This window comes from Poecilia reticulata, chromosome 17, assembly GCF_904066995.2.
Source record: "Poecilia reticulata chromosome 17, P_reticulata-male-v2, whole genome shotgun sequence".
Taxonomy (NCBI): Eukaryota; Metazoa; Chordata; class Actinopteri; order Cyprinodontiformes; family Poeciliidae; genus Poecilia; species Poecilia reticulata.
This window is the reverse complement of record NC_088846.1, coordinates 12714154-12728600: the sequence shown is the minus strand read 5'-3', so window position 1 is coordinate 12728600 and position 14447 is coordinate 12714154. Positions and strand designations below refer to the sequence as shown.

The window sequence follows — 14447 nt, the reverse complement described above, 5'->3', positions numbered from 1 at the left end:
TTATATTTACATATTCATATTCCTTCACTCACTCAAAAACCTTCACATAGACTTTTGTTATGTAAAAAGTATAACTATGAATGCAAAGTCTTTTTTAAACTTTTCCCACTTATAAAGTGATTTTTATTTGCACATTTGAAATGTAAGTAAATAAATCTGGTCAACCTGGAAGAAAAATCTATCTACTGTGATTTTTCCTTTTTTCCACAAGTGGGGGATTCTAAAGCCACTGTGTTCAGCAAGGTTGCAAGTAAAGTGTAGAAGTGAGAGGGAGAAGTCTTTTCTTGCTATTCAAATATTGTGGCCAAAAGCGTCCTGGTGAATTTGTTGTAGTCTTAAGGAACCAAATGTTCTGGTGTTTGCTGAAAACGTTGAAGATAAAGATGTCCATTTTCGTTTAAGTGATAATTAAAATAAATAGGACGTAATTATTACTGCTTCTGTAACACGAAAAAAAATATATAGATCAATTCTTGGGGTGCTTGCTTTATGAGGCAAACTTGCCACTCACAACATGGCCTGCCGCTAACGCACTGGTTCTAAGGGCCAGTAAAGATTTTCTTTAATGCTTTCATTTGTAGTCCATTTTAATTTTTATCATATGCAAATCTATAAGTAATGGTAGTTACAAAAAAAAAACTGACATCAGAACAAGTACAGATAATATTCTACAAAGGAAAAGTAGCAAATGAAAACGAACTGAGACACATTATTATCGGTGTCATTCAGGGTTAATAAAAAAATAATTTAAATATTTAAAGTAATAACATATTCTGGAAGTCTACTAAGAAAACAGACGTTTGGGAGAGACGTAACAGATTGTTTTTATTTTGTCACTACAATCCACAACTTTTATTTTGTAAATAAGCGGAAGTAATCATGGTGTGTTGTGGCGGAAGTTCTTCTCACTATTTAAAGCAGCGCGTCCTGTAGGTAGAAGGGCATCTGTCAGCTAAAATGATTGGTAAATTGATCGGTCAGAAATATATGGCCATCGCCAAGTCGTGGTATGTGCTTTCATATTGCTTTTGTGGGTAAATAATTGAATACGTTTGACATTTGGAGTTTGAAGTGGTGGCTTAGTGCTACCTAAAATTAGCCGTTAGCCTAGCCGAGGTCATAGCAATGGGGACATGGGTATGAATTCAGGCTATTAGCTCGATTCTGGGTCAAAAACCCGTGAAATTGCAAATATGTTACATTAAGGAATTATCCTCTATTTTATTTACTTTTTGTCATTTTTCCCGATTACGATATAGCATTGGGAATATTGTACCGTGTAATTCAGTGTTATTTTAAGGTGAACAACTACCTAACTGGCTTTATTTGTCAAATACTTCAAATTAAAACAGGAATCAAGATATTCTGGTAAATTATTTAGAAGTTTTTTTTACAATATGCCAATCTTTCACAAATGAGATTGGAAAGAAAATATCCTTAAAATGTTAATATGTACAAGCATCTGAACTGGAAAAGGAACTACTACAAATGTGTTACAAAATAGTTTTGCCTGTCTTAACTATTCGTTCATTTTTAATAAGCTGAGTAAACCAGTCATAATTGTCTGGGTACTGAAAATTATGACAATACTGAGTCATAGTAGCTGAGTTCCTACACAATCTTGACAGATTTGGAAAGCAATTTAATTAGATTCTTAAGTAGTTTCCAGGTCTGTGTAAGTATGGAAGAAGAAAATGGAAATGTGAAAATGTCAAATATAATTTCACCGTTTTCCTTGTTCCATTGTCTTGAAGACAAATATTTGAATCAAAAAATTTTTTTTGAAAGTTATTAAAAACCTGACCCCTGTAGAACCATATGCCATATAACTTTGAAATACAATCTCGTGTGTTCGCTTATTTCAAACATGTGATAACTTGAGTGAGAAATCAGGGGAAAAAAATGTATCTGGTGTTTTGAAATAACAAATGTCTAGTAACTTTGTGATCAAATTTGTGCTGCATTCCCATCACTATAAGCTGGACACTAGCCTGGCTAAAGCTTTCCCCACAAGCTACCAAACTGCCCCCGGGGAGACGTGGATTTGTTTATTATCTTTCAATTAACCTCCATTTCTTCCTTCCCTGTGGAAATGAGACTATATTATTTCTATTCTGTGTTTATTTACTGTATAATGTCAGATGTAAGGCTTGACTGACATGATTCTTTATGTTTGTTTTCATCTGTTTAGCTGTTTTTTCCTTAATATGTGGTTCCCTTAAACACAGATGGGTTTTTGGCTCGCTTGTATGTCTCAGAGTGATTTGTTTGCACTCTCCAGGGTCCCCACTATGACCTTCTGGGGAACAACTGGAGGCGTGGCCTTGGTCTACTTCACAGACTGGCGTGTGATTCTGGATTATGTTCCCTACATCAACGGCAAATTCAAGAAGGACGAGTAGGGGCAGTCCTGTCAGGCAAAGGTATCGCTTTGACCGTCAAAGAAGACTGTTGTTTTCTGCTTGCTAGCAAGATGATGATGATGATGATGATGATAATGAAATTTATTTTTGTTTGTTTGTTTTGGTCTTTCATATGTTTTCTTAAATTATATTATGTCACATGCATGTAATTATTATTATTATTATTACATGCATAATCATTATTATTATACAATAATAAAATGAGCATATGATTTTAAAAACTTTTTTTTTATGTCCAGATCATTTTCATGGGTACAATTTACATCTGTAAAATACACTTTGTCTAATTTGCACTTTTATCTTGTCATGGCACATTCACTATAGATTTATTGAGTGCAATAATTATCAGGTTAGGATATTTCAGGTGCCCATGCCATTGACTTATTTGAACAGTTGGGTACAGTCTGATTGATCTTTATGACCACACTTGAAACTAATCTTAGGCTGTGTTCACAGGGAAATGCTTAATCCTTTTTGTTGTTGTTGTTGTAGATTTAACATTTTATATTTAACAGTTTATTGTGTGCCATGTTTACAAAAGTACGTTTTAGTTTAGAATACTTCATGTAAAAGCTGACTGAAATGTAACCTGACGGTATGAGCAGCAGCAACAACAAGCAACAAACAACAGTTTCTCCAGCTGTGTGAGCAAAGCCTTACTTACAAAGATGCTAAGACTGATTTTATGATGATTTTACGATTTTAAGAGTGATTTTATGATGATGGAAAACACACAGTGATGAAAATGTGGCGATTGGAGTTGATATTATTATTACACTGTACAAATGTCATATCCCAAAGTCATGTTTTCCTGAGATTGTGTTGCCTTTGTGTGACTATATGTATTTAGATTCACCACGCACACTTAAATTGCAATAATAACACTTTTTAGCTTTTTTACTATGTTTTCTGGGCTGCATAAAACAAAGCTGCTTTCTGGCTGCTCAGTAACTGTCTTCGATTATTAGAATGACTCAACTTTTTTGGGGGGGGGGGGAGTAAAAAAAAAAAAGTAAGGAGATAAGAGCATTTTTCAGACAGAACATGTTGAACTCAGTTATGATGGTTGGGTAATTATAGGAGGATTCCCAGGACTGGAGGTGAGGAATTTGCTGATTAAAGTTGATATATTTAGACAAATGCAGAACAACTCAGTCCCTGGACAGCAACAAGTCTCTACGTTTGGTCATGGTAGGACGAAACAAAATTCTGAGACGGTCAATAACTCTGCTTAAATGTCAGGATGATGTTGAACCCTGCAAAAAAATATATCTTCTATGAAGTAATTAACCCCTTACATAATTTGTGTGTGTGATTTTATTTTTGGTCTTGCACCTCCATTCCTGAGGTTGATGGAAAGTGCTTGAATCTTGTTCATTTGAATACAAAAAATCTCTGTTTGTCATTTTCTTTTCCCAGGCTGGTTTCTGTTTCTTGCTTGTTACTGATGCTGAGACGTTCAGAGCAAGCATGAGCTGCTGCAGCCTGTACATCGGACTGTGGCCCCCACTGCAGAGCCCATCACTAACACCTCAGTCAACACCGAACTGCTTTCATCAACTTTAAGTGGAATCGTCCAGGCGTTTGACTTCTTCGTTGTTGTTGTTTTTTTGCCAGTGTAAAACAAAAGAACGAATGAAAAAGATAACCGATGTCATCTCTGCTGCTTCCTCTCTTCCTGCTCAGTCTGTGGATGTTTCTTTTTCTCTTTAAATCATTGTTATATGGATCAAAATAGATTTTTGATTTTGCTTCAAAAAGAAGCAAAGTATGTATTTTAACTTGTGTTTGTGTGTATTTTTCATGAGCATTTGTTAAACAATTGAAAACTTCTAAAAACAGGATTGAAGTGGGGGTTTTTTACATACTAAATTCAATTCCTGGAGGAATTTGTGGTATAGACTGTTGACTGAATCAGATCTTTGATTGGCTGGAATGTGCCTTTAAGAAAAATTGGCTCTCTTTATACTTGCTTTAAGAGACCATGAGATAAGGATCAGCTGAGTTGTATGTGAAAGATGATTATTCTCATCAGGAGTAAAGTTGGTTGAGCTACTTTCTTTAGTTGTATTTCACTATAGAAAATTATCACAAACTTAATTTACAGGCCAACATAAGGCCTAAAATCAACTCATGATGTGTGTGGATATTTAGGTTTATAAATTAAGATCTGGATATAATTTAAAACAGCTTTTAGGGTGAGCAAAAAATAGTTCCTATATCCAAAACTGTATTCTTATTCTATTATTACAATATGTGTGTAGTCCAATGTGTACTATTATTTTTCCCCAGTGTAATAAAAGGCGTTTTATTGCAACTAACTTTAAAACTACAAACGTATGAAAACAATCTATAGGTAATAAATAAAATGTCACCTGAAGGTGGAAGCTGCTCCTGCTTTCTGATTGTGTAAGCGAAAACGTTTATAGCAGCAGAGGTGGAGAGTCAGAGTCGGACTAGTTTAGTGTTGTGTGGCGCATGCATTACAGTAGATTATGTTGCGCGTCAAGCAGGCGGAGTGATCTGCAGGCGTTAAAAAGTCCTGACAGCAGGATTCGACAGCTAAACACTGTAAATTTAGGACAGGTAGATAGCGGACTTTTTCTCCCCTCTTTCTTCGCAGAATCTCCAGTCAACACAGCGATACAAAACGGGACCATGGAGAGAAAAAGGTGAGGCGTTGAACTGCGTGATAGTGGAGTTGTTCTAAACAAGATGTGCAGGCACGCGTTCGTTGTGTAGTTAAACACTCATTAGCATGTGGACATGTCGGAGTTATGTATATTCTCTGTCACCGTCTTAAACAAATTGGTATTTTATGGGTCCGTTGAATTTATGGCTTAGTGTGACTGGAAGCGGTAGGTACGTTGTGTGGGTCGTTGTTGTTCCGCTGGGCGCTAGCTTGATTAGCTAGCTAAGTTTCATTGTTTACACACGCTTGAGTCGCGAGGGTGCAGGGCCCGGTGTTGCACTTCATTCAGCGACCTCCTCCTCTCTGGGACCTTCTGACGACTTCCTGCTGCTAAAGACACGCTGCAACTTTTCCTTTACACAAAATAAAAAAAATAATAAGGAATGGGAGGAATACTGCACAGGTTGACATTAATTGTTTACGATGTGTCTATGTGTGGCTAAGTTTTTTGTTGTTTTTTTTTTAAGTGTATTTTTCCATCAGTTATGAACTAATTGGTTGTTATTTTTTAAATATGTTATTTGTAGTTGAGTGACATTATTCAGAACAAGTCTTCTTCTTCTTCTTATTCTTCTTCTTCTTCTTCTTATTCTTCTTATTCTTATTATCAGTGACAATAGGGATAAAAAAAATACTTTCGGTTGTTGTAACTCCCTGGCTTGTCGTTACCAGTCTATCCAGTCACCTCTGTGTTGGGCCACACGTGAAAGAGGAAGGATGTTGGGGCCCAATCTATGCAACTGACTATTTGTTGGTTTACAATAGTTTTTAAGTCAGTAATGAAACTCTCATTTACTGTATTTTGTAATATGGAAAAAGGTTTGATGTGGTGATAGTTCTTACCCTCCAATTGACCACTTTTTGCTATTATGCATTTCTTCATAACAGTCGAACATTCCAAATGCTGAATTTTTTTTTTTTTGTATCTCTTAAAATGTTGATACAAAATGTAAGTTTTTACAGATTACTTTCTGGAATTTAGATGTGCATTTCATCTTTAAGCTTTTAATATTACGCTACTCGGTAGAGCTAGTCTTTTTTTTTCTAATCCACTTCTTTTGGAGCTCATAAAAATCCCATCAGGACTTTTCTTCAGTACAATAGGGAATGCTCAGCCCTTATCAACTTGCCTATAATCAAAATCAGCCAATATTTTCTCAAATTCTCTGATCGTTGATCATCACGTCAAATGTCTGATTTGATTCCTGCTCTGTGAATGCATCAAAATGGGGGGAAAAATCCTTTTTTTTTCAGTCTGTCAACATACTAACAAAGTGCACGTTTGTTGTTGAGGTTTGTTTTGAGTTTTGTAAAATCAGGTAGATAGACATGTGCTTTTATGCATTCATAGGGGTAATCAGGTAGTTTCTACTACCTTTGTAAAGAGGTCACCAGCATCCATTTCTTTTTTACGGCCAACTTTTTGTTTTAATTGTAGACGTAAAATAAAGCTGCCGTGAATTAGGTTTATGTCTAATAGTCCTTAGACAAAAAACTGTAGCCGAACCCGATATGATTTCCAGATCTCTGGAAATTTGTATCAGCCTGTAGACATCTGATTAGTGCATCTCTAATCTACACAGACTTTTTACTCACCGGCCCTTAACTCCAAAAATCAGTAGAAATAAGACACAAATGTGCTTGATGTTTATGTCATTCCATCTGTTGGAGGTGGACGTACACAGGCAGCTGAGTAATACAACCAGGGGTGCAGGAAATAAAAAAAATAAAAAAACATTCTTTGCATTATAGAGTATTTATAGCCAAGTGATATTGGTAAATCACCAATTCAGTAAATCTACTTAAATGTTCCATTTCATGTTACATTCATGCACAATTTGAAAGAACACTTCATCATATTTCTTTTTTTTCCTGTCTCTCTTTTACTTTTTCAGCCTACCCGTTAAGCGTATTCTCAACAAGCCACAGATTTTCCGCAGCGACCTTCGCACCGATGTGAACGCCGGCCAGCCGCGGGCCGGACGATCACTGCAAACCAAAGTGCAGAGAAGCAGACACAAGAATCTCTACGACGTAAACCATCAGCTCAAGGTGAGATCAACAGCAGACTGTGCACAATATGAAGAAAACAACCTTCCAGAAACTAACATTAAATAAGTTATCAAGATAATTTTTTGTTGTTGTCAATTTTCAACAATGATTTTCCCCTTTTATTGAAAAATTTTATGATTTTGTTCATACAAAGCTTGGTAGCCCTTACATGTTTAGACTTTGTATTTTACTTAAGTGTACATCAAGTAGCAAAAACAAGGGGTTTATGATTTTAAATTTTAAATCCTGTGTGTATATTGTTGGGCCTTCTCCGGTTATGTGTTGCGTTATTACATTAGTCACTGATAAATGATACTTTTAAAATGTCTCACACTTTTCAGAGTTCTGTGCCAAAGTTGTAAAAACGAAAAAAAAAAAAAAAGAACACTGTGAGCAAAGCAAAGGAAAATCATTCCTTTCTTGTTGTGTCTAACCTCTGCTTTCGGTGCTGCTGGAAAGTTGTTCCAAAGATCTTGCAGGACTAATCAGATCTTCATCCTTATAGCGTTCTGTTTCATGTAATCTTCCATTAAATGCATAAAAGCAGCGCCAAGCTTGTAAAGAGCATCTATTTCCGTTCACAGCCTGCAGAAACACATTATTGTTCAACTTTCCAGCCTTCACGATAACAATATGCCTTTTGCTTTCAGCCAAATATTTCCCTTTTTTTTGACTCGTCAGTCCAGAGTCGCTGCCATTTTTGCACAAATTTGAGTCCCTTAGCTTCGTTTCATTTTGGTGTGATGGCTTTCAGGATACAAGTCTTCCAGGAAGATCAGTCCTGGTCTGACTGACTTCTCTGGACAGTCAATGCTGCTTTCTACCAGTCCTGAGGGATATCTTCTGAATCCTGAGGGAAACAAGCTTAATGTGTTTTTTTCTGCTGCATTAGGTTTCCTTGAAAATCCATCTTCAAGGCTTCCAGCTTCTTTGTGATTGTGAAGCTTGAATAACGCATCTTGAGATTTTGGTCTGCTTTAAAATCTCCTGTGAGAACGATGCCACCAAATTTAACTCACCTGAGACCTTGTAACACTACAGAGTCACATGATATTAGAAAAAATGGCTAATTGGACACAATTTGGACAATTTCTCTTGGCCGCATACTCACTTTTGTTGCCAGCTGTTTAGACATTATCTGGGTATGTGTTCAGTTATTGTAAGGGAACTACAAATTTACACAGTAATGCAAGCTGCATGTCATCTGCTTTACATTTTGTCAGTGTCATAACCTCCATGTTGTCCAATGGAAAATATATAATAATAAAACATTTACAAAAATGTGAGGGGTATTCTCACTTTTGTGAGATACTGTGACTACCTTGAGTTTGATCTTGTTACCATGGTAATTGACCTGCTCTTGACAGCAGAATTTTATTTATTTTTTTCCTCTATTCCTCATTCAGTTGTAAACCTAATAGTCAGCTTTTTCTGCCTCAACAAGTGTGGAGTATTGATGATCTTTAGCACCTGTCTGGTCTAATCGATGATCATTCGCTTGGCGATAAACCTACATGATTTTGCACAAATGCAATTATGGGAACTAAAGGCAGATTAAAAATGTAATAACTAGATTTTTCTATCGTTTTCTTGCTTTGCGTAACAATATTAAGAGCTTTTTTTTTGTAATGCTCACACAGCAACCTCTACTTTTTAATAAAGTTCACCGCAATTAAGTTGCTAATAACAAGGCAAACAATAGAACTGTGATTTTACCAAATACACATGCACTTTTTAAGCGATTGTTTTTGCTTTATTTATGTGATGTTGTCTCTTCTCCAGGTCAAGCCTGATTTAAACACAACACTCCCAGTTCGACAGACTGCTTCCATCTTCAAACAGCCGGTGACTAAGATAACTAATCATCCCAATAACAAGGTGAAAACGGACCCTCAGAAGGCGGTGGACCAACCAAAGCAAGTGAGTTGGAGGATGGAGGAAAAAAAGTCAGGACGTTGTTTTTAAAGTTGCCCTGAATAAAGGAGCATATTGGCTTCCAGCTAAAAGTCTTAACATCTGTCTTTCTGGTCAGCTGTTCTGGGAGCGGAAGCTGAGCGGGTTAAATGCATTCGACATAGCAGAAGAGCTGGTGAAAACTATGGACCTTCCCAAAGGCTTGCAGGGTGAGGACAGCACCACCGAGATGCGGAGAAGGTTGAGTTCAAAATTAGCATTTTCTGTAGCTTGACTTGACCCATCCTTTTTTCTTTTCTTTTCTTTTTTTTCCCTCAGGCGTAGGGCCGGTGTGTTCTGATAAAACACTGCTGTCTGCCATTGCCAGCGCGCTGCACACCAGCCCAGCGCCCATCACTGGCCAGCTCACTGCTGCGGTGGAGAAGAACCCGGGAGTCTGGCTGAACACGGCTCAGCCTCTCTGCAAGGCCTTTGTGGTGACTGATGATGACATCAGGTAGGATCAATTAGAGCTTAAAGTACAGGGCATTTGTGTGAATCCATTGTTTCTGGCTTCCTTCATAGAAAATAGTTCGGTCAAAGAGATTATTTAGAGTGTCAGAGGTGATTCTTGTTTGTATTAGTGCTGCCAAGGGTTGTCCGTTTGGGGTCAGAGGGTGAAAACTGTTCCAACTTCTAACTAGTTTATGATTACAATATAGGTGTAAAATTAGGACTTCCCATTAAATATTGAGCTCTGTCAAAAAAAAAAGTGTCCACGTATGAATGACTAATAGTTTCTTGGGGAAAATAAAGTGATTTAATTGCAGGTTTAAACTGAATCTCTCTGGTTTTACTCGTGAAACAAAAGTGATCAATAGAAGGGTGTTTTCTGACTATGGTTACCATGGTGATCACATTTCTAACTGAAAATTGATATTAAAACAATACACTTAAACATAATCAACGCTGGCAACATTTTTAAAGGCATTCTTAACAAAAAATAATTTTAAAAAATCAGTTATACTGACGATATTTTTTCTTGTTTTAACTGGGATAAAAGCCGTTGAGTATTTCAACCTTTTTAGAAAGAAAAAAAATCCTACTGGTCTTCTATAGCAAAACTGTAAAGTGGATAGATGAAGTGTTTATGAAAAAAATATTTCTAAATTGAATTTAGTTGAGCAATTAATTGGAAAATGTATATTTTTGCTGCTTGCACAAAGATCATGTTCGTCCAAATGTTTTCAGCTGTTTAGTTTCTGTGTTTCCAGTCATTTTTGCTTCTTTTTCTCCGTGGTTCTCATCTGGGTAGGTTGCTGTGTGTTTGTGGTCTGACTAGTTTCAGCTCATGTTATTCACTTCAGTCTAGCTTCAACTTTCATTTGCTTTTAGTCATTTTATCATAATTGGCCACAAATAACTCCTTAACTGCTTCTGGTGTTTGGCTCTGCCACTCTTGCAGCGCAGTTATATTGGATGATGAGTCCATGAACAGATGTTTTCAAGTCTTGCCATAGATTGTGGAGTATTTTTAGGCCTGGGTTTTGACTGGGCCACAAATATGCTTTGATCTAAATCATCCCATTGTAGCTCCAGCTTGTTATCCTGCTGGAAGATAAACTGCCAGTCTAGAGCAGGTCTGCCTTTTGCAGTTTCTAGAAGATTTTCTTCAACCAGTTAGCTTCTTTATCCATCCTCCTATCAGCGCTCATCAGCTTCCTTGACCCTGCTGAATAATTCAACCCCACAGCTTGATGCTGCCAGCACTGTGTTTCTCAGTAGTGATGGTGTGTTCAGAGGGCTGTGCAGTCGGTTTCTGCCATTCATTTTCTAGCATGTCTGAAGGTTAGATTTCATTTAGCCAGATCACCCTGTTAAACATGTTTGCTGTGCCTCCTGCATGTTTTGTAGCAAACTGCAAATATGACTACTTCTAGCTTTTGTTTTGAAGATTTTTTGAGAACCATATTTCATTTTCCTTCAACTCACAATTATGTTGATCTTTTGCATAAAATCCCACTAAAATACATTGAAGTTTGGAGTGATAACTTGGCAAAACGTGAAAAGGCTCAACTTGAGGACTAGTCTACTCAAACTGAGGAGTTTAGGGACCTTGATGCCTTGTCTCTGAGTGATGATAGGGTGGAGGAGGCAGATTAATAGATGGATTGAAGTTTGTCTGCAATAACATGAACTCTTCTCTGGTCTATTGTGGTGAAAAAGAAGCTAAAAAAACAAAAACAAAAAACATAAAAACTCTTAAATTTACAAGTCTACATTGCGGCTCTGGTCAAGCGACTTTAACCATGACTGAAACAAGAAGACTCCTTTGTGATTAACACACGATTAAGGCACGGATTTTTATGTAATGTGGAGTGAAGTTATCTCTTTCTCTGTTTCAGCTGTGGGGCTGGCCGCCCGTTTCTTAGGAAAGTTGTCTCTGAAAACAGCTCCACTCTCTCTCCCCTCCTGTCAATCTCTGCTCCCATTCGGCTCTGAGCGCTGTGCGCAGAGCAGCTGTGAGCCTCACTCACAGCTGAGAGGCAGAGAAACGGTGAAGAACCCCAGAATTATTCGGCTGCTGTAAACAAACCATAGCAAAGCATCATTTTATACGCAAGCTACTCAACTTCTGAAGCAGCTCCAAGAATTTTTGTTTTTAATCAGCTCTTCTTAATAAATTTTCCTCAGGAAAGAAAAACTTGTCATGATTTCATGGATCCATTTCCTCCATAAGAGCTTTTTGATGTTTTTAGGGGGTTTCCATCAATCAAATGGAGGAACTGCCCAAAATTAAGTCTTATTAACAGCCCGTTATGGGATGACTTCTAGTTCTGTATTGCACTTTGTGTAGCTGTAGTTTATTCATTGCTCTTTATTTCCTTTTATAATCCCATTTAAAATCTGTTGCCTTTGTTAATTTTCTTCCATGACGGGAGGAAAATTAACTGTACAAAATAACCGAACTGCTGCGCAGTTATCTTGTGCAGGAGTACATGTATGAGTGCTTCTGACAAATCTTTTAGAGAAAGTACCTTTTATAGATTTTTCTGTAAAATAGCCTTTACAATTATCATTTCTGGTATTGCTGCAATTATAAAAGAAACATTAATTTGCATAAAACAAGTAAATCCATCTCAATGCATATAAGAACATTCATATTTAATTATTTTTATAAGAATACTACAAGCATTCTGCTAAGGTACATTAAAGCAAATTTTAAAATGCAGTTATTTGCGATTAATCACAAGATATCTATGGATAATGTGCGATTAATCAGTCAACAGACCTTTATATACAGATGGATGTTTTGTGGTGGATTGAAAGTGTTTACATTTTGCCAGTCTCTGACGGTGTCGTGGGGGAGGGAGTGTAACTTTAGAGCCACAACATGTCATCTTTGACATTGTGTGTGTGTTTCTGTGTGCAGGAGGCAGGAGGACCTGGTGCAGAATGTGAGGAGACGGCTTGAAGAGGCCCTGATGGCCGACTCTCTTGCTCAAATAGAGGATGTTGCCGCAGACGCAGCAGACGACAAAGTGGAGAAGAAGACCGAGCCGCTGGAGAATGAGGAGTTATAGCCGAGGTAGACGGAAACACAGCATGAGAGCCGTTTGGTTCATGTAGTTTACAGAAATATAGACTGTATTACTTTCCCGAGTGAGTAACGCACTTCTTTCTCATCTCTTCTCAGGTTTGCTGATAAACTCCATATACTAAAAAAAGAAAAAAAAAGACTCCATTTTGTTTCGAATGCAGAAAAAAAAATAGATCTTAAAATTTTCCCTAACCCAAATAAAGACTGTCATCTTTATTGTTTTATATTTTTACACTTGGTAATGTAATCCTAAAAGGGTGCTTTTTTTTGTTTGTTTGTTTTACCTCTACTAATGTAAGGCAGCTGTGGAAGGTGCTCAATACAATGCAGTGTTACATTAGTTTCCAGCTGTTTTAACCTCAGTGTTGAAGTTACAAACCTCACATATGTGAATTTGTGTGTTTTTTTATAATGTTGATGTGGGTTCTGCAAAGGCTGTATATTTTTAACTGTTCTCCCAGATTGCGTTGCTTTATATTTTACCGATACTGTAGGTGGTTTGTTATACGGTGTGTTTCTGAAAGCCTAGAAAAGCTGCAGTATTTTTATACGAACACAACACTCGTGTGGCTGTCTTCTTCAAGTTTTACGGTTAGTTTTGTTCCTGATACTAAGCCTGAGTCGTCATATTTGCATTGTTTGCGTTCTTTTGCCAACAACATTAAAGTTTAGAGAGTAACGTTAACGATTTGGAAAGACAAGTGAATTGTACAACACTGATGTACTGTACATCCTTATGCTATTTTTGTTTGTGAAATAAATGCAGCTTCTTTATAACTCATGAGTTTGTTTCACCGACAACGCAGTGCAAAAATATTCATAAACCTTAAGCTTTTTACATTTTGTCACATTGCAACCACAGGCTTATGATTTTCTTTTTTAACATGCTCGTTCAGACCACTCCTCTGTAAAGGCCAGATTTGTCTAATATCTAATCACCTGAGCTGTGGCTCTCTGCGTACAAAGAGTAATAATATTTGATTAATACATTTTTTCCTTTTTCAGATTTTCATAGCTTCAAGTTTGAAGGGATTTGAATACTGAATACTTCCACAAGACACTGTAATTATTTAATTACTAGTCAGAACATTATTTATATATATATATATATAGTAGGAAATTTAGAGTATTTTGACCAATAGTTGATCAGCAATCCAAAATCCTCAATCTGTGCCTTCTCCATAAACTACTATAACTGGGGACAACAATATATCCTGCAGAAGGTAATTGTTGATGTGTTGAAATGTTGCATTTAATGTGTTTTTGCAGCAAGCACTTAACAAATTATGAAATGAGATGTATCAATCGAACAGAAGCAGCAGAAAGGGATGTTTTCAACAATATCTTTACTGTATGAGACGGTATATTTAAGATCTTTTACCCAGAATCAACTCTCCTTCTTGTTTCACCTTAAGTGAGGTCATCAAAAAAAAAAAAAAAGAAAAAGTAGAAACGGTATTAGTGAGATTCATATCAGAATGTAGAGGAACGCCCTCTGCTGCTGGTCCATCCTTTATCACAATTTAGCTCAAGTGTTTTATTATTTCAATTGCTATTTATGATTAATTGTTAAAGGCATTGAGATACAAGACCAGCTATCTGAATCGTAGAATTAATTTATATGAGTCGTGTGGTTTCAACGCACACATGGGCTTGTATTTGAGACATGCATTTTTATTTTATTTTTTATATATATTATACACATAAATGGTCTCTTCGGTGTGTTTTAAGGTCAGTAATCAGACATTGCCAAGTTATGCTTCCTGTTATAAAATAAGCTATGAAG

The 14447-nt window shown here is 36.7% G+C and overlaps 2 protein-coding genes across 2 annotated transcripts; both read left to right on the top strand.

Annotated features, from left to right (window-relative positions):
* The first annotated feature begins 877 nt into the window (after positions 1 to 877).
* Positions 878 to 4204, top strand: uqcr11 (ubiquinol-cytochrome c reductase, complex III subunit XI). Its single transcript, XM_008433868.2, has 3 exons — positions 878 to 1007; positions 2282 to 2423; positions 3843 to 4204. The coding sequence occupies exons 1-2, from the start codon at positions 958 to 960 to the stop codon at positions 2400 to 2402; spliced, it is 171 nt and encodes a 56-aa protein (XP_008432090.1). The 5' UTR covers positions 878 to 957; the 3' UTR covers positions 2403 to 2423; positions 3843 to 4204.
* A 703-nt stretch (positions 4205 to 4907) lies between these two features.
* On the top strand, positions 4908 to 13438 carry mbd3a (methyl-CpG binding domain protein 3a). The gene is made up of 7 exons (XM_008433869.3): positions 4908 to 5095; positions 7011 to 7167; positions 8950 to 9087; positions 9200 to 9290; positions 9400 to 9577; positions 12494 to 12649; positions 12758 to 13438. The coding sequence occupies exons 1-6, from the start codon at positions 5082 to 5084 to the stop codon at positions 12642 to 12644; spliced, it is 729 nt and encodes a 242-aa protein (XP_008432091.2). The 5' UTR covers positions 4908 to 5081; the 3' UTR covers positions 12645 to 12649; positions 12758 to 13438.
* The last annotated feature ends 1009 nt before the right edge of the window (positions 13439 to 14447 follow it).